The sequence below is a fragment of the Hylobates moloch genome, unplaced genomic scaffold (assembly GCF_009828535.3).
Source record: "Hylobates moloch isolate HMO894 unplaced genomic scaffold, HMol_V3 SCAFFOLD_1, whole genome shotgun sequence".
In the NCBI taxonomy this organism is placed as follows: domain Eukaryota; kingdom Metazoa; phylum Chordata; class Mammalia; order Primates; family Hylobatidae; genus Hylobates; species Hylobates moloch.
The window spans coordinates 192,831,412-192,852,670 of record NW_026652276.1 but is presented as its reverse complement, the minus strand read 5'-3'; the positions used below and the strand labels follow the sequence as shown (position 1 = coordinate 192,852,670).

At 37.7% G+C, this 21,259-nt stretch overlaps 1 protein-coding gene across 3 annotated transcripts in view; it reads left to right on the top strand.

Annotated features, from left to right (window-relative positions):
- The window catches only part of DOCK4 (dedicator of cytokinesis 4), a 475,993-nt gene that overhangs the window by 204,594 nt on the left and 250,140 nt on the right, over positions 1-21,259 (top strand). For all 3 annotated transcript variants that reach the window (XM_032761480.2, XM_032761481.2, XM_032761479.2), the window contains exons 3-7: positions 806-846; positions 2,832-2,887; positions 7,437-7,533; positions 12,169-12,317; positions 16,924-17,008. In XM_032761480.2, the coding sequence (XP_032617371.1) occupies positions 806-846; positions 2,832-2,887; positions 7,437-7,533; positions 12,169-12,317; positions 16,924-17,008 (428 nt within the window). The remainder of the gene's footprint in view (positions 1-805; positions 847-2,831; positions 2,888-7,436; positions 7,534-12,168; positions 12,318-16,923; positions 17,009-21,259) is intronic.

The following is a 21,259-nucleotide window of genomic DNA, read 5'->3' as shown; positions in this document are numbered from 1 at the left end:
CACGGGATTTCATCATGCTACTTAGAATGGCATGCAGTTTAAACCTTATGAATTATTTTTGGAATTTTCCATGTAATATTTTTGCACCCAGGTTGACCATGAGTAATTGAAACCATGGAAAGTGAAACCGCAGATAAGAAGGGCCTACTATAATAGTCATTCTACAGAATAAAAATTATGCTGAGCTCTTGGTCAGCCATTGTGCTGATGAAAATGTGCCAGTTAATTCTGGCAGTGAATGATGGCTTTACTCTTTGTATGATATGAGACTGATCTTAACCCAAGACCGTAGGCTTAAGGATGTGCAATTCACATCATGACTGTTGGCCAGGTACTATTATTTGGTGGCAGAGTCTGGCGTTTCTAGTCAGGCAAGTAGAATTTGGAAGTGTATGAAATCTTGTGCAGATTCTTGACTTTCCCTGTGACATAATGTGGCCTTTCATAAAATGGGAAGAAGTGGTACTCAGAGAGTTCAAGTAACTTGGCCAAGATTAAACAGACAATAAGAAGCAAAGCCAGAATTGAAGCCCAATGCTCTGATTTTAAAGCCTTTATTCACATTATGGATGTTTCTGTTGTTTATAAAAATTTTTGATACAGTTTTTAAAAAATGGTTCTATTAATAGAATTCTTATGTTTGGTTACTCGAGCTATTTTGTAGCCTAAGGCCAATACTTACCATATTTATCCACAGAATCTTTACATGTATGGTAAAATTCCATCGGCAAAGAACAGATTGATTTATTATCTTTAAAATATTACAATGGTTTATCAAAATATGACCATGATTATTTTTCCACAGGCTGGTACAGAGGATTTGCCTTAAAAACCCCAAATATCAAGGTAAAAATTGTTATTTCTAACTATAATTATGAAATTTATTAAGAAAGATAGTTATTTAAAATTTTTTTATACAATTGAAATTACAGTTGGGACTCAGTTGAAATGCCAAATGATAATGCAGATTTTTATAATTTTGGAAATTCCTTTGAACTTGGATTATAGTTAAGATATGCTACTCAAATGATAATCCTATTTAGCTCTTGAAAATTGTTCTGAGAAGACCTTAATAAGCTCATTATATATAAACAAAATCTTTCTGAAGTGGTAGTTTCTCAGAGAGCTAAATTAAAATTCAGGCAGGGGAAATATATATGCCAAAAGAAATATTAAATAGCAGTATTTAATCTTTATGTTTTCCACGGTATCATTTGTAAAATATTGGTATGCAGAAACAAGTATACTTAGCAGCATGTTAAGAGTCCCTTTGGGTTTGGGGGGCTGAAGCCAGGAAAACAATATTATTAAAAAACCCATCTTTCTTACCATTTCAGGCAGAAATTAAGATTCATTATCCTTGATACATTTCTATAAATCCTCAGGAATTATAGCAAGAAGTAATGTCATTTTTGTTTTATTTGTATAGTTTGCGATTTTGACACTAATCCTTACTAATATCTGTGTTTTTCTATCTTACTCTAATCTCCTCAGTCTTCACCTATATTTCCTACTTTCTCTAATATTTTCATATATGTCATTTTTTTTTTTGGTTTAATTCTAGCTTTGGGATTGTAGATAAGAAATCTGTATTTTCATTCTCAAAATACACTTTTGCCTTTTTCCTTAAATATGCCATTTTCTGGATCATTCAACTGTGTTTAATTACTTCATGTATTTTAGGTCATCCTAAAGGGGAACCGTAAGGGACAAAAGAGTATACAAATTTAATTTTTTAAATACTTTAGTCCTCATTTAACATTGTTTTTATATATCTATGAGGCACATGCAAATATAGCTTCAGTATTTAATGAATTCATTTAGACCATGTTTGAGAAGGAAACTTAGTATGATTTCTCTGTTATTTCTGTCACTTGTAATAAACCTCAAGTCTGACTTTTCCTGATTAGTTAGAATTACTCTATTTGTTGATCCTACCATATTGAAGAACACAAGTGAGTTTTAAAAATCTACATATATATGTAGATTTACTACTATTGAATGGAAAGAATTTGCCTATTAAATTTTATTTTATACTTGGATCCACAATGGCGATATATATATTCAAATGACATTTATTTTCTTAAATATTTAATTGAGTTTGTCATTTAATTATACATTAGAAATTCTTCAGAGGATAATTGCCATTTAATGAACAATCAAATTGATGCTCATTTTTTTGTTCTTGTTTCTTTCAATTTCCCATTTAGAACAAAGAATCAATTTCCTTGCCCTATCATTTCCCTACAATAAAAAGCTTCAAGCTAACATGGCTTCTTTTGTTTGATTTCTGTTCCATCAGAATGGCAGTATGGTGATTAACTGCTGCTGCGTTGTCATAAAAAATCTTCCATAACACAGAATATACATATTATCTCTAAATTTGCAGTGATATTTTTTGTATGTATATTTTCAAGAGAAATATGAATGTTTTGGGGAGTAAAAAAGAACTACCATCAAAACAAAGAACCTTTCAAAACTATGCAATACATATTTTAAAAACTCTTATTCAGTAGAACATGATTTTTATGTAGAATTCCTGAAATTTTCTTATTTTCTGTTTAATAAACAATATATTTTCTAAGCAAGATTTAATTTTTTTGATCATATTTGTTTAGAATGTCTGTAAATTTGTGAAATAGTTAATGGTAGAAAATGAAAGGATGGATCTTAAGCCACAGTAGATTTCATCCAAGAGAATGTGGTAGAGATGTTACTTTTCCCTATTCCTGATCTTGTCGTGGTTGTATGGCTGTGTTTTATATAAATGACTTGTGAAACCAACCCTGCCTTAACAGCTGGCATCGTAACCTTCATGTTTTCTTTTCCAGGGTATATTTCCTTCCAGCTACGTTCACTTGAAAAATGCCTGTGTAAAGAACAAAGGGTAAGAAATGAGTTTTATTAGTAGTTGGAGGATTTTCACAGAACCTTTGCTTCTTTTGGAATTTGAAAGGCATAGTAATTGTCTTGAAAAATGAACTGTAGAAGATCATACCATTGTCTGTGTTCTTTGTTAAAGATATATTGCATTAAGACCATTGGTGGAGAAAATTAAAGAACCCCATCTGTGCATGCTGGACAACAGGATCTGAGAGACTGGAGGTCTCTCAGTGTCCACAAATCAGGGAATCAGCCTACGCTTGAGCAGAAGGAGTTGGTTCCTTTTGGTTTCTTGCTACTTAGGGAAGCAGGTCAGTCAGACCCATTAAATGCTGTCATACTATCTCAAACCCCAGGAATTTCCTAGGTTCACCACTGATTCTAAGATGCCTAGGGTGTCTTTCTCTAAATGGGCATAATAACATATTCTTGTGTGACCACTTCACAAAGCCATTATTCTATTTTGGAGAATATCATTTATATGATACTTTGATTGAGCTCATTGATCACCTAGTATTTCTAATACATTAAAAAATTTTCTAGTCTATTTCTGAAAGGATTCGAAGTGGTGGTCACTTTAACATAATTCTCATAAGATGTAGCAGGATAAAACAGAACTTGCTTGTGTAAATAGTTAGCATGAGCAGATCATTCATTATAAGGGGCCATGGATTTAGACACAAACATTTGGTGTCAATGTCACAAGGACTATTCACATGATCATGGCATAATTTTCATCTTACAACAGCAGAATACAGATTCAGCCATAGAAATTATATTTTTTCTCAAATAGTGATAAATAGCAATTTATTATTTGAATTCTTAAAGCATAGTCATGGCATTTTCCAACTTGAGTCTTATGATAAAAGTTCCAAAGAGGTTATTCAAATAATTTCCCCCTCAATAAAGATACGGTATTAAATTTCAGTTGAGTGAAACAGCCTCTCCAAGTGGCTAAGAGTCTATGGTATCGGAATACTATGCAGCCATAAAAAATGATGAGTTCGTGTCCTTTGTAGGGACATAGATGAAGCTGGAAACCATCATTCTCAGCAAACTATTGCAAGGACAAAAAACCAAACACCGCATGTTCTCACTCATAGGTGGGAATTGAACAATGAGAACACGTGGACAAAGGAGGGGGAACATCACATACCGGGTCCTGTTGTGGGGTGGGGGATGGGGGGAGGGATAGCATTAGGAGATATACCTAATGTTAAATGACGAGTTAATGGGTGCAGCACACCAACATGGCACATGTATACATATGCAACAAACCTGCACATTGTGCACATGTACCCTAAAACTTAAAGTATAATAAATAAATAAATAGAGTCTATGGTATAAATACTTTGAGAGTTCCCTATATGGGTAAAACTTAAAGAATCTCAGAGACCATTACTCTACATGTCTTATATATGTGAGCTGCTTTAAGCATGTTAATAGTAGCAGTCAGTAATAGTAATTATTGAATAATAGATTAAAAGCATAATTCTAATTCTAATAATTACCACTACTACTACTGATCTTTTAAGAAATGTGTGTCCTTCAAAAGTGTGTAGCTATAATCCACCAGAAGCATCAAGCCAAGTTGTTGGTCCTTTTAAAACTTTCCTACTGGGCTAGATGTGACACCATTCAGGCCCCCTCCAGTAAACCAGAGGATACTTCAGAATACACTCCAGCCATGTGCTTACTCTTTGTTCTGATCCTTCTGTGCTAGTGATCTGGGCTTGGCAATGTGAAAACACCATGGGCTACCTCTGTTCCTTAAAGTGTCCATTTGAGCAAGCCTGTGCAACCAGTCCTCTTTGCTGCCCTTGTCCCAAGCCCAACCCTGACCTCCCTCAACTCTGCAGTGCAAAGGGTATTATATGCTCTGACCAAGGAAGAGAAAAGAGAGAATGCTATGCTAGCAAAGATGATGTCAAGCATCTCTCCACTTAATCAAAGTCTATCCCTCAAAGTGAGTTGGGGTAGGATATGATTTTTAAATAAGTACCTCCTTTTTTTAAATCCTGGTTAGTAACTGGTGTATATCTGATCCCCTTCCATGAGCCCCAGGAAGTTTAAATGTGGGTAAAGGTACCTAAAAATTTGGTCGTGTAAGTTAAAGACTTTCTTATGGGGTCTCCACCTGGCACCAAGTATGATGGACATTGTGCAGCAGAAGAGCAGAAAAGCCCAACATTAGTTTCTATAAAAGAATTATTGGAATTGACTCAGACCCTAGGTCTGGGGCTGTTACTGGGAGAAAAACTTTGGCCTGAAAACATTTGAGAGCATGTATTGCCAGGTGATTGCTTTCCCAGAGAGGAACATCTTTGGGGTTTTGGTGTTACCTGTCTTATTTTAAGTGGATTTATGGCCCACTCGGATGAAATAATGGAAAAGTCCATCCCAGAATAACTGAACAAAATATACTTTCAGTGGTAACTACTTACGACAGACTATTTGAACACTGATTTTGGTTTTGGAATAATTAATAAAAAACAGTCGCCTTGTCTAAAATGGCAATTTTATGCTTAAAAATTTAAATTTTGCTTGGACAACCCCCAGTCAACTTCTCACAGACTGAATTGCGTGTATGTTCTTTCTTGTGTCTTCAGATCAATGTAGGACTGATGGAGGTCAATTAAATTATAGTTTACAGACAGGGAGGCCACTTCTGTATTGTTTAATTCCTACTGAGGTCATGTGACTTTTTAAATGTTAAGTAGGATGTCAAGTTTTCCTGGAAATTCAGCGTTTCCTCCTTGACCTTATATAAGATCATTTTATAATCTCCATCTCCAAATATTCATCATTTAAATTGCAACAGCTGCTTCGAAAGTAAAATAAATGTACTACCATTTAAAAATGTCATATGCAGACTTAATAAAAGGTTCTGTATCTGTCACAGTTTATATATTACTGTTTACTTTTATTTCTAGTTTAAAATCCCAGTTTTACATTTTCAGCTGTGTTTAAGCTCTAGAAAGAAGGAAAATATTCATAGGGCAAGTATTTTAGCAGCACTGTGAAATGAGGAGATGAAACTCTGTTGGGAAAAGAATCAAGGCAAGATTTTAGTTTCCATATGTCTGACAAGAAGATTTTACAAAAGACAATTATATACACTTTGGACATAACATGAAAAAGGAATCACAGAACAGTTATTAGCCTCATGCAAAGAAGTAATTTCCCCTTGATCATTAGACAACATGGTTCTGTGTCTAATATGTCATTACTTTCTATGTATTAGACGTTTTCTTGAGAAAAATATACTGAAATAAAGAAAATAGTCTCAATCAATATATCAGTAGCATTCTTTGGGAAGCAGTGGTAGTAATAGCCACTTAACCAGTTTCACCTGCACACACACACACACACACACACACACACACACACACACACAGAGAAAGAATTTGAAAAAAGAAACTGGAGATGAAGATTATTATATGCCAAAGGTAGGATACAGAGGACAAATTAAATCTTCTCAGCTGGGCACGGTGGCTTACACCGGTAATCCCAGCACTTTGGGAGGCTGAGGCAGGCAGATCACAAGGTCAGGATGTCGAGACCATCCTGGCTAACACGGTGAAACCCCGTCTCTACTAAAAATACAAAAAATTAGCTGGGCGTGGTTGCAGGCGCCTGTAGTCCCAGCTACGGAGGCCAAGGCAGGAGAATGGCGTGAACCCGGGAGGCGGAGCTTGCAGTGAGCCGAGATGGCGCCACTGCACTCCAGCCTGGGCGACAAAGCGAGACTCCATCTCAAAAAAAAAAAAAAATCATCTCTTTTATTTCCCCCATGTCCTCATGCATAGTCTCAACTTCAGGACCACCATACACACCCTAGTAGATATTGATATAAATATTTTCCAAGGATAGTTTCTGACTTTTAGAGAAGAAATGAGAAGACTATGTTACTCTAATCAGAAAGAGGAACATTTTGGAACGAATATTCAAATATCGGTGATGTCGTAAGCCTTAGGTTCTATGCTGTATGATAACATTACTTAGAATACTAATCATTTCTCATGGTCCTAGTTTGCAAATAATAAAAATTAAGTGTTACTGAGATCAAGGGAGTATTCAATTAGTATCTCAGTGTCTAGTTACTTGTAACACAGAGTTAGTTTGGATGCCCACAGCCATCATGTCCTGGTGACTGAATGGTGTTCCTTTTACTCTCTTTGAGTCCTATAGTCACAGCCCTTGGAGTTTATGTAGCCCAGTGACCCCGTGTTACAGGTGAAGGCTTTTGGCCTCAGGTTAAATGAGTTGCTGCCTAGTCGTGAACTGGTACTGGAGTGCAACCCTTCTGATGCTGTTCCTTCTTCACCACGCTGCTCAAACTTAATCTGCTTGAAGTGGCTGGTCGTTCTGGTATTGTCCTACCACAACCCACGTAGCATTCCTCACATTAACTTACAACCCGATCCTGGTTACTGTCTGTAGAACCAACAATAGCTAGGCAGCTTTCTTTCCCAGTTATCTTTTAGAGTATTTAAAACAAAATTGTTGCCTGTGGTATTTACATATATACTTTTTCTTTTTTAATTTCGCAGACAATTTGAAATGGTTATTCCCACTGAAGACTCTGTTATCACAGAAATGACATCAACATTAAGAGACTGGGGAACCATGTGGAAACAACTCTATGTGGTTAAGTAGCTTTTTAATGACATGATTTTTCGGGTAAAGAATTGTTTTAAGAAATACATGAACATGAGTAAGCATTGACTAATATAGCACCTTCTGCAAGTCTCTAGGACTCCTTGGGGATATAGATATTAACAAGACAGTCTTGTTGCAATCTCTGTGTCCACTGAGCATGGGTTTTGTAAGTTATTTTTCAATACCATAGGAATATAAAAGATTATTTTCCTGGCATCTAACCCAAATAGGATGGTTTACATGGACCTATTGTTGAACCTCCTGAATATTTTTAATTTCCAGGGAAAAATAAAATCAAGACAATTTTGGTGGCATTGGTATTTTATCAAATTCAAATTCTGTAAGTCAAATATTCTGTAAATGACAGACTTCTTAGCTAGTATCAATGAGAATATTCTAAATATACTAGAGAAAAGAATGTTTCTTGAGGGGAAAAAGGATCTGTGTTTTGGAGATATGTAGTATATATTTATTTACTTACTATAAGTAATCACACTGGGAACTTATGTGGCAAATGCCATGGTAAGTACTTTTTGATGCAGTATCTTCTTTAATCCTTATACTACTCAAAGAAATAATAATGATGATCACATCCAGCTTATAGATGAGAAAAATGAGGCACAGAGAGTGAAGTACTCACCCTACATCAAGTAATGGGAAAGTGGCTGAGCTGGGGTTCTGGTGTGAATATGGTGCTGTCACTCTGAACCCCACTGTAACTGTGGAAGTCTGGGGGTGGTGAAATACTGGGGAAGACCTCATGCTATTTCTTCTTTTATTTTTAAAGAAATTTGTAGAACAGCTTAATCATTTGAAGGGATGAATTCAAAATACAAACGTGTACTTATCCTGACAAAACGATTTAAAACAGCCTGTCAAAGAAAAAATCCAAATTAGTGAGGGACACTGGCAGAATGATAGTGTTTATTGTCTGTTACATCTAAAATGCAATAGGATATTTCATTGAGGTAAGAAAATCTTACAAAGTCACTAGTGAAAACCCTTTGATGCTGGACTTCTCTGATGAAACCCTCCTGGAGCCGGTAGCTTTAGAACTCACTATGAAAATCCACAAGACAACCTTAGGTGAATTAGCAGAGGATAGGTTTTGTAAATAACAAAGTCAAGATAACCGACCTCGAGGGCTCTGTGCTAGGGCAGTGCAAAGAAATGCAGATCTCCTTTTTAAATTTTTTTTTAAATATTGGAAAGAATCCAAAATCCAACTATTATTTCACTTAAAGTAACATTGTGCATGGCACTAACATGGAAAAAGAAACTATTTGAAATGCTCAAACCACTGCATTCTAAATACCCGACATAAGAGTTATAAAAATAATGACAGTGTGAGTGTTGTCCATTAGCTGAAGTAGAACACAAGCACTTTTCCTTTTATATAGCTACTAGTGGGGAACAAAGTTGAATTTCCTTTGGATTCTGCCTTATCTAGCTATTTTTACCTGTGTTCGAGGTTTCAAATGTCTATTTTGGGGAGAGACTTCGTTGGTTTGAAAATCTATGTGTTGTAAACTCTATAAGTAAACTCCTCTCCTCCCAGCATTCTGAGTAATTGGGAAAGAGATAATTATCTAAATGTTTCCCTGGACACTGGAATGGTAGTCAGTTACATTATAAACAAATATTAAATTTAACTCAGAGGTATTAGATTTTTGGCGCTAGGAGTGAAGCTACCTTGGCCACGTCAGACCTTTGGTTTCTCTTTTCCTGTTGTAAATGTTTTGTGCCAAATGTTTTGGTTCAAGTTCCTCATGCTCAAGTGTGTTTAGGTTATTTTCCATCCTCTTTTCCAACAGTTTTAAGGCACCTAGCTTCTCTACTGGAAGATGTTTGATGAGGGCCATGATATTTTATAAATTGTTAGCAATTTATATGACAGTGCTTAAAAGCACATGGTGAATGCTTGAAAAGTGCTAGTTGCTCTTTAAATAACGTTGCTAAGGACCTAAATAATGGTCTTTAACAATACCACTTAATAATCAGTAATGTAACCATAAAAAGTTTAGGAGAAATATAGCAGCCATCTTTTACTGAGTACTTTTGTGCAGGCCCTGCGCTGGACATTTTACATCTCTCTTTCCTGGGGCTTTGCCAGGCAGTTTTTATTCTTGAATCTTATCAATGATAATTTACCTAGGGTCTCATGCTGAAGACTGAATCTAAATCTAAGTCTGCTGCTGCCAAAACCTGTACTGTTTTCATTTTAAGGCAAATAAAAGTTCATCGCTTTCTAAAACACTAAAGTACTCTCAATTAACTTTTGCTATATTTTTTATATGTTTCCAGAATCTCTTGATGTTGTTTTATTCCAAGTGTTTAATATTGTACCCTACCTGTTTTCATTTAGCACTGAATCAAAAGCATTCTTCATATATCTGAATAGCCTTCATAACTATCCAATGTTTAAAGAATCATGATTTTATGACTAGATGTTCAGTTGTAGAACTTTTTCTTACACTAGTAGAGCAGGTTTGCTGGCCAGGCCTGCAGTATGTCAGCATTCTTGCCACATCCGGGTTTTCTTCCCTTAATGGAGAGCTGACCAACTGATTTTCAGCTTTATAAGGGATCCTGCAACTTTTCTTCTTAGTGTTCTCTTAAACTTAAGTACTAGAGATGACATCACAGAAAATCAAGTCCATCCTACTAAACAACTACAGAATGCCTTTCCCAAGAGCAGGCAGGTGACTTTCTCCCTGTGACAGTCAGTTGAAAAAGGTGCTGTCTCTCTTCTTTGCTACATGAGATTTGACTTGTTTAATAACTTGCTTATATAATTGTATTGACTTTGGTGGACTTTTCCTTCCTACACTGACTTCCTCAAGTGTTTGTATCGCCTGTACAGAACCTACCTCTTGAGATCCACAAAAATTAACGTGTTTAAATCAAGCTATTCATTCATGCATTCTCCAGCTGTTAGGGATACACAGGCAGACAGCCATGTGATTGGGCACTTAGAGCCACGGGGAGGACATGGACACTGAGCAGTTAGTTACAAGAGTATTGTGTTACAGTGGCCTTGTAATGGCTTGTATGGGAGTGTATAACGTGAGTTAAGAGTGAGAAGCAATAGAAGAATGGGCTCAACAGAGTGCTTTCGGAGTTGAGAGACAAGCAAGATGATTTATACTGAGGAGGATCAGGGGTAACATCGTGGAGAATGCTTTTTGTTCCTCTGGCAAGTTCGTCTGACCTGCACATCACGTGAAACATTCAAGACACCAAGTACTGAAAAAGGAGATAACACGTCACTACTTTTTAAAATAAAAAGTACGTGATGTCTGAATGTCTTTACCCATCACCCAGAATTTGATATTTCTGGCAGCTTACAGCTGTAGAAGACTTTAGAAGGATGATAACCTCAGTACTTTCATATCACTACTCATGAAGTCCACTCCTAATTTTTGTGGAAAGTAAAAGCATAGCTGCTGGTTAAGAAAGACAAAGGGTAAAGACTTAGATAAGATTTACTCTGTTGTCTCTGGGGTAAGGGATATATATTTTGGTTTTGGGGAAGAAACAGTATTTGTAGAGGGCTCATTCTGGACCAAGCCCAAAACAATAACAGTACTCTAGTACTAATAACAGCTAATACTTACATATTTTTTCTAGGCCAGGCATCATTTTCGAGTTTTAATAACTCATTAATCCTCACAACAACCCTGGGAAGTAGGTACTATAATACCTGTTTTACAGATGAAAAAAACAAGCACAAAAATGTTAATGAATTGTGAAAAGCTTTTTCAGCCAGTAAATGGCAAAACTGAAATTCAGATTGAAGTTGTTTGGCTCTAAGTAAGTTGATATTCTCTGCCGCTGTGCTGTAGTGCTCTCTGCACAGTTGCTACCACTAATCCGTAAAACAGGCTTGCAGAAAGTGCTGCCCATGTGCAGATGACAAAATTGATACTTAAAGTCTGTACCACTAGTAAGTGACAAAACCAGGATTTTAACTTGTCTTCTTTCCAGTAAACCACGGAGCTTAAATTGAATTCCACAGGAGATTATCTTGAATCTCCATGATTGTTTAAAAGTAAGAAAGAAAGCATTACCTTTTTAAAAGTCTAAATACTGGCCCAATAATAGCAGTGCATATCCATCAATGAATGAATTTTGTGCCCAACTTCTGATAGGGGATCCAATAAAGAATTGAGACCAATGTGCAAGAAATATAATTGGAAAACAATGTCTTCCATTTCATCAGCTTTAGTTGCATGCAGCCATGGCACAGAGAAGGGAGAAAAGAATGTGAGCAAAAGTGATCAGGGAAGATTTCCTGATGGAGGTGGAAGTCAAGCCGAGCCTTCTTGGGTAGTAGCATTTGAGTAGTGTTTAAAAAATAAGTAAATAAAAGGAGCACGTGAGAAGTCAAGTTGCATTTCTGGACATAAGAGCAGTGTTGTGAAACTTAGATGAAGCATATAGAGAAGGCAGCGAGTGTGTTTGAGGACAGCGAGCGAACAGTTTGTCTATTAACGGACCTCTGTCCAGAGTGGCAAGCACATAGCGGGTAACCAGAATGGGCCTCTTCCCTTTCCTTTTTGGTTATGCCACAACTCAGTATGGGGACTGACTGCCAAATCTCCACATTTGTGTACTTCTTAGCGCAATGAAGGCGATCTCTTCCACCGGCTGTGGCACATCATGAATGAAATCCTGGACCTGAGGCGGCAGGTGCTGGTGGGCCACCTCACCCACGACCGGATGAAGGACGTGAAGCGCCACATTACTGCCCGGCTTGACTGGGGCAATGAGTGAGTATTGAGCATCACAGGGCGGCCTCTAGTAGGTGAACACAATGGAAGTGACACAGGCCTGAGCCAGAACGTGGTAATGTCACTGGAAGCAATCCTATGGGCTTTTTCATGTTTCCTGTTTTTGGAGGCTTAGTGCGAACTGTCATTGATAGAGCCAAGAACCATTTCTTCTCAAGCTGGTGTAGGCACTGAAATGTTGTTTATTGTCTAGTATCATATGTGGCCTGATGGTGTGGACATGCTCATGGAAAATGAAATATTCACAGCAATGAATTAGATGTGGCTTCTGGCTAAAATTGATCTTGTTCTCAAATAGGCTTTAGGTTTGGCATGTGGATTTGCTTTTAAAAAAAATCTTTTCCATATCATGGTAATAGGTCACCAATATAATCCGGAGGGAGACACTAATGTTAACAGCTTCTGTGAAAAGTCTTATGACAAGTGCACTGGTGGGGCCTTTTATTATTGCTGTGATTAGTCCTGTACATACATATTAGCTACTTTGAGGAGCTGCCTGAGAGAACTCAGTAAAAAGCTGTTCTTGACCGAGATTTATTTTTAAACAAAACCGTAAGTGACTAATTTAAAATACCAGCCATGTACTGAAATGGTAAATCTAATCACTGAAAGCTCTGACCAAGGCTGATATTGTACTAAATGTGAATATTAACATAGAAGTGACAAATTAGAATAAGTCACCTTTGACTGAGATCCTAGGGTTGCATGAGGTTTAGGTTTAAAGCAGTGACATGGTTCTTTAATAACCCACATGGCCCTATCTTCCCTTCTTTTCCTTTCTCCAAATCCCCATTTGCTATTTGGACCTTCAGAGGATCTTAGGGCAACAGAAAAAAAAGGAAAGCAGACAGAAATGAAGAAAATGACAGGAAGTGAACCACGGGTAAATTTGCCTCTTACTGAATGTGGAAAAACCAATTTGAAGCAGAATGCCACTTCCCATTACCATAGGAAATCACTTTGTCAGAAGCCAGGTTTGATTCTTCCCAAGATGTTACACACTCTGAATACCCAGACCTACTAACAGATTTTTAAACCTCCATCTCACTCAGAGGACTTCCGGTATTTTGTTGAATAGGATATGCCATTCATCTTTTCACAGATGATGAATAGAAGAGCCCAATTCATTTATCTCTAGAAGATTCATTCCTATGAGAAATAAAACAGGTACAAATGTGGAGGGGCAGCAAGAGCACTCTGCTTTCTTAGGACCTGAAGCAAATTCCTTAACCCTCTTCATGTCAGTTCCTCATCTGTTGAAGGGAGGAAGTTGAACTAGAAAAAGCGCAAGGGCGCTTTCAGCTCAAGGATGACATTTAAAACACACAGCACCTCCTAACAGATTAGACTTGCCAGCCATTTACAGGGAACTTCCTATCCTGCCATGGGAATGAATTTCACAGGAGATTATCTCGAATCTCTATTATTGTGGAGTAGGAGAGGTCCACTGGAGCAAAACCTATGCTGCCTAATATTTATTTCTTTATTGTTTTGAAAAACCTTTGAGGATTCTCTGAATTATTTTGGGTCTTAGTCATTATGCTGGTCCTCATTTAAAGGACTAGTTTGTAAATAGGAAGAAAGTTGGAGGAAGTTAGCTTATCCAAAATAACATAGGAATGTAGATCAGGCAAGAAAATGATACTTCTTCAGTTTTATGAAAGAAAATGATGGCAGAATGAAAAGGGGAAGGAAGGAAAAACATTAATTATGACTGAATCATGACTCAGTTTTTGACTTACGTAAGTTCTGGCTTGTACTTTGGGCAGTTCTGTGGCTAATTTATGATAAGCTGGTAAAACATTGATGCATGAAAATGAGCAGTATAATTTATTTAGATCATCTTCAACTTCATGAATTTTCCGAGCTATGATTCTGTTTTCTTTGAAATTCTTTGACTGTTTATTTTAAAATAACTTACAGTACAGAGATTATGAATTTACGTTATTCCTTTAAGTATACATTTTTTTCTTATTGAATAGTGCTCATGGAAAGCAAATTAAGATAATCTCTTGCCTATTAAACTAGATGAAATTGTCCTGCAAAATAAGCTGCCAACACATAAATCTCTGGATGAACATAAATTAAGAATGTGTTCCATCTCACATTGTATATCAAACTCTTGAAGAGTAGTGAAAAGAAGCCCTCTTGATGTGAGAAGCTTAGGAAGGAGAGATCATTAATCTCATTTCCTAACAGGGCCAGCAAAAGAATTGTTCTTGCCTGGGAAACTCAGACAGCACTAAAATAATGGTACATGTTTCTGTTGCCCATAGAGTACTACAACACGATGTTCTTTGACTTTTCTGCTAATATTATGTGGGAGGAGGCAATCAGTTAATCCTTTCTTCTTGTGTCACAGAGTAGTTTAGTGACTGAGTTGATAGAAAACATGACGCTCTCCCTGTGTGATCTCCTCCCATCCTCTCTCTCCCCTACTTGCCTCATTTCTCCTTATTCTTTGTAAAGCACTTCCTCGATTCTACTCTGTGGGCTAGGAAACCTCAAACCACGGGAAGATGTACCTAGGAATTAACAAAACCAAATAGAAACAAATAAGACTCTTCACATAACCAGGATGCCAGGAAGCTAACAGAAGCTGAACAATCAAGACTATAGAAGAAAAAGACTTGTAGATTACAGGTGTCCGAGGCTGCAGAATTTCTGCACTCATTCTGCAGCCATGTAGGTCACCTGTCTTCACGTATCTTATCTTCCTCCTGCATGTGACTGATGTCTGAATTTCCAAGTTCAAATTCTCAAGGAGGGAATCTTATTGACAGCCAATGTCTAATATTCCTGTTTGGGCTGAGCATTTTATACCAGCCTCTCATAAGCTACTGGCCAGTCTCTGGGTTATTTGTCCTTAGGTCAGGTGCTTACCCGTCGTTCAATCAGGTGTGGCTCAGGAAGGGGAGATGGTCAGATGACTACCTTGTCTGCCACCACCACTCCCAGCAGAGAAAGTGGGTAGAGCAGCTTCTCATAGAAGGAGCTATGAGTAAGACAGGTATCACACTGGTTATATGCCCTCTTTCCTTTGCTAAATGATCTTCATCAGCAATATTGACCCAGTGTCAGATGATGACTTACACTGTAGTACAGTGGTTCTCTTTCAGAAGGGAATGGAGAATGGAAAACAGACCCTATCAGAATCCCTGGTGAGATGTAGCAGGGGGGAACATGGACATTTTGAAAACAAATCACAGTGCTTATTGTGAGTTAAAAATTCAACTAACGTTAAATAATGGGTGTGTGAATTTTTTTCTAGGTTTCCCAAAGAGAAACATCATTTAGGAAAATTGAGAAACTGTTTTAGTATCTGAAAGACAGCTCCTACTGTCAAGGAGGTGACAGCTTTCTAATCTTCTTAAGAACAAATAGCCCTCAGGGTGGCTGGGGCAGTGCCTGGCTTGAAGTAGGTGGTGAATTAATAAATTTTACTTATGAAACCTTAATGAGATTTTGGGGGAGGGCATGGAAGAATTTCAGATTTTTTTTAAATACAAAAGTAAGAAAGCTGTGGTTCTATAATTGGAAGTGTGATACCAGAAGGCTTCTGTGTTAGAAAGAGTGGTGATGTGAAAGGGATTCAGAACAAGTGATCCTCAGAAAACTGAGCATGCGGCCTTGGATGTGGCGGTTGAGGGGGTTCTGCTAGAGAAGAGGGTATCTCGGCCTTGATCGATAGGGCATTACACAGGCATTGTGTAGCCTTTGAGATGATCATGGAGGGTTAAGGAGATGAACAGAATTGTGTGACATTGGTGTCAGCATTGTACCGTGGGTGCCCTGGAGGGGATTATGCTAGGAAGGTCGCTAGAGGGAAGCTAACCAGAATAGAGTTAGACTCATGTTCCTCTGTTGATAGGAAGACATCACAAGTCAATTACCATACTTGGTACCTCTGAGGCTGGATATAACCTTAGAATACTTCTCAGCACAGCAAGCCACATGTCAGCCACAATGAAATCTGACATAAAGGGTTAAACTATTCTGCCAGCCCAGGCCCAAAATTCTTCTCCCATTTCCATTTCCTGCCTTTACTGAGTTTCTCCTAACGACTGACCTCAGAATTTGCTGTAAATAAGGACCATGCACAAGTTGCCAGAGATTCATGTAAGAAACATGTTGACTCTGGGCACAGCTAGGTATACTGGTGCTAGGTCAAATTCTAAAGACCAAATTTCCTTCCCCTCAACTCCAATTTCTAGAACCAAATGATGTCTAGCTCTAGTTTCCATTCACTCCAGTGTGGGAGCCCTTCTCTTGTGATAATTTGAAGGGCGCTGAAGGCTCCACACCATATGGTGCTAAGGCCCCCAGTGGCAGGAGCACTCCACTGAGAGTGCCAACCCATCCCTCCTGGATTTGCTTGTCTTTCTCACCTTCTATGTTTCAAGTTTTGCCCAGTGTCCAGCGGAGTTATATTGTCTACCCCGACTGTAGTAACAAGTCATACAAGGTGAGAGAAGCATGGTGGGTGATATACCTAATTTCCAAGTGATGTAATAAAAAAACAATTGTTTTTAACATATTTCATGGAGGTAACTTTTCCCCTAAACTTTTGCAATTTGTTTTCTAGACAACTGGGACTGGACCTGGTGCCTAGGAAAGAGTATGCAATGGTGGATCCGGAAGACATCAGCATTACTGAGCTCTACCGATTGGTAGGTACAGGAAATCTTGGCTCCCAGTCTCCCTCCTAATTTTCTGGTTTCCATGGCACTCCTCATACTTGCTTGATTTTGTAAAAACAGGATGTTCCAGGATTAATTTAGAGAGAGTAAAAAAACTTGAGAGCTGAGGTGACCATGCCCTCAGTACAGTACTGAGACACTACCTGTCTAAGAATAACATGATACTCTCCAGTGGGCCCTCAACGCCCAGGCAGCAGGAAGTCAATACAAAGATATTTTCAGTGCTTTTGCAAATCTTTCCACTTTTTGTCTGGTGTAATGAAATGCTTACAAGTCACACATACTTATCTGTTGTGTTTGAGGACCATGCTGTAACTAATGGTGTCTCGTCTTGGCTCAGCAGCATGTTAACCCTCCTCCTGCCCCCATTAGCTCTATATACATATAGTGTGTGTGTGTGTGTGTGTGTGTACGTACGTACATACATAATAGCAGTATATACACCAACTACTGAAACGGTCTCCTCCTTAGTCTTCAACTGCTGGACTTACACCCACCCTTCCCAGACCCCAATCCATTCCTAAAAACTGAAGCCCGTGAATCATCTTAAAAAATTTGATCATATTGCCCATCATGGTCTCACTTATGACTTGAGTTTTTTTTTTCTAGTTACATGGTAAGTTAAAGTCCAGTTTTTTTGCTTGGCATCCAGGTTCCCCAAGTCTGGTCCAATCTGCCTTCTGTTTAGCCTTGTATTCTTAAAATTATATGAAATGTACCTAATATCTTGATATTAACTAAGTTCTGAAAATCCGAAGTCAGAGAAGAGGGTGGTTAGGATGGGCTTTCAAAGACCATCACCCTAAGCATAATTGTACTTTGATCTCATTACTGCTGCTTCTTACCATAAAGTTCCAAGAAGGACTGCCTATTGGAAACAGTAGACTCCTTTTTGGATGATCCTGCCTCTTTTGGCATATCTTTCCAAGCTTATTTTTCTGAGAATAATGAGATATTCTTAACCTGAAGATTATCCATGTCTGAAAAATGTGGAGGAAAATTTCAGTAAGTCCACTGGGGATGTATCTGATTTGAGAAGGCAGTTCTTAATATTGCTTTCAGATTTTTCCATGATCATCAAATTGATGTTCAGATTATATACACTTCATTGTGTCAGTTGGAATCAATTCCATTTTTTAGAGGATATTCTTTATTGTATATTGAATTTCTTCAGAGTGGTGTTGTGTGCTGCTTGCCTTCATGACATCAGTGCTAAACAGAGTATCTGGCATGTAGCGAGAACATAGAGGTCAGTTAGTGGGAGGCGAAAAAGGAAAAATAAGAGCATTCCAAGTTAAAGTCATCACTGCCTCTTAGCTTACATAACAAATATAATCTGTATAGTTTGTCAGTCATATCCTCTGATGTGGCATCTTTATTTTTGTTCATTTATTTAACTTATTGAACATCATATTCTCTCACTTTTAAGAACATCTCTCACTTAATTTTTAAGTTCCTTTAGGGGACACACTGTATATACCTCTATATGTTCAAGATAGTCTTGTACAGTACTTTTGCACTTAGTAAGCACCCAGTCAATGCTTTGGAGATCATTACGGTATCATGAAAAGACTGGATTATTGGCTCCAAACAACTACATTTACAGTCTATCTCTTTTACCAGTTATTTGGCTCTTGGATTTATTATTTAATCTCTCAAAGCCTCAGTTTATTCATCTACTAAATGGGGAAATAATTATTTTCATGTTTATTACGAAGATTAGATAAGAAATATATGTAAAATGCCTTTCCTTGACAGATAATATTTGCACAACACATAAGCATTTAGTCAGTTTTCATTCCTTTCTTATCTTTATTTCATCTGCATTGGAGAGCCAACAGGATAAAAATAATTGATGCCTCATATTAGGGTTAGATTTGGCTGTGTCATGAAATAAATAAAAAGCAGAAACTAAAACATGATAGAAATTTATTTCTTAAAGTATGCAAGTTTAGAAACAGGAATTTCTGGGTTTGGTTGTGGTTTTATGGTATGAAAAGAGCCTTATCTTTCTGCTACATTGAACATGGCTTCCATCACCAAGAACACCTTTAAGTGCAGTATAGCTGCAAGAGTTCTAGCCATCATATTTGCATTCCAGGCAGTAGGAAGGAGACAGGTTTCTCTCAGTTGACTCAAATACTTTAATGAACCTTCCTGGAAGTTCCACACAACACTTGCACTTACATCTCATTGGCAGAGCTTAGGCACACCCCTGTTTTTAGTTGAGTATGGCAGGTATTGGATAAATAACTGATGTGACACAAATATATTTTATTTTCCTGAGTTTGATTTTGTGCGTATGTAATTTTGTCTCTGTTCTTTTCATGTAGCATTATATATGGGATGGCAAATTGATTCCACCTCTTTCAGCATTCCAGTTTATTGGTGGGTGGCTGCCCAGAGTTCAGTGTCGATGAGATTCCAGGGTCTCATCGATTAGCAATGTTGGCCGTTCGTGGGAAAGACAGCAGGGGATATTTTAGTATGTTACAGCTCAGATCCTACTCCAAAATCTTCATTTTATAGATGAAGAAAATAAAATGTGATTTGACATGAAAACTTATTTTCTCCTCAGTGCTGGTTGCACTTGACTATTTCCAAAACAACGACAATAGCCCAAGAACAACTCAAATAATTAGAAGCTTCAGCAGAGCATGTGCTTTCCTTTAAGGCAGTTTCTTTTTCTTTTTTCCTTTATTTTTCTCTTCAACTTCTATTTTAAGTTCCGGGGTACATGGGCAGTTGTGCAGGTTTGTTACATAGGTAAATGTGTGCCATGGTGGTTTGCTGCACAGACCATCCCATCACCCAGGTATTAAGCCCAGCATCCATAAGGCAGTTTCTTTTTCAAGTTTCTGTTTGTATCCTGGCCTAGCAATAATAAGATTCTCTGTAGCCCTGGTGTTTTTCTCTGTTCAACATGAAAGTGACTGACTATTGATTTCACCAGGGAGAGCTGGGAGGCACCATCACCAATCCCTTGTTGTTGTTTGGCAATTTATTGTCACTTTGGGTCAAGGACCTCAGCATGGAGGTTAAATGGCCCAACACAGAGGACATTTGATTAATTGTTGCTGCTTTTCTTCTTTTACTTCTTCCTAGTCAGTGTCATGTTTGAAACACAAGTGTTTGCATCTTACTAAATTCATATTGTATCATTAGAAAAAAATGTCTCACTTTAGTTTCTTGATAGCCCTGTTAGCAGATCTTTCTCACCTAATTGTGTTCATTTAAGCAGGAAAAGTGCTAAACCGCACAGTGTTAGCATATGTCCACTTAGATAGTTTGGTTTAGTGCCAAAGGCAAGATTTCAATCCTTCTATAAATAAAGGGAACCTTATTAGCCAGCTTCTCTCCTATTTGTGCCTGCAGGTTTCTATCTTTTTAGAAACCTTTCTTGGTTTTGTAAGATCATGCATCTGCTTACTCTGCAATTCTTAGAAGGTTAGACTAGCAGATCTCAGAGGGAGCACAGTGGTTCTCACATGCAATTTCAACCCAAGGGGATATTTGGCATTGTCTGGAGACATTTTTTGTTGTCACAACAGGAGATGGGAAGGAGAAGTACTATTGGAATCTGGTAGGTAGAGGCTAGGAAAAGCTGCTAGATGTCCTACAAAGCCCAGGACAGCCCCCACAACAAGGAAATATTCAGCCTAGTTGTCAGTAGCACTGAGGTTGATAAACCCTGGTGTAGACAGTTCATTCAATAATTAATGCTTTATTTGAAGATTAAAAATTTGAGTCAGTTAAATAAATCTTTGGGATGAATCTCTTTCTTCCCCTAATCAAAGAGCTAGTTCAACTGTTAAGCACAGTTAGAGTAACTGATAGGTGCATTTGTAGCCACAAATTATCTCAAGCTCTTGAAGTGTGAACTTGACTTTTTAATTTGATTGTAATAATACTTTCACAGAGATTTTTTAGCAGTTTGCCGAAGTACCGAATTACCAAGAGAAAAGAAAGTAATCATAACCTGCTAAGTCCAAATGGGTCCTAGACCTGAAAGAATAGTAGGGATGGGAAGAGGGGTATTTTCAGTGCTAGAGTGTGCCAGATGTGAGGGCCCATGTTAAATGTGCAAAGGGTAGAGTCAGGCAGGCTTATTACTAGCATGCATTCAAAGAACAAAAGTTCCAAGGCCATAATTACTCGAAAGACACAACAATACATTGTTTAGTTTGCTGTGATTTGCATCTGCCTGCACATGATCCTGAT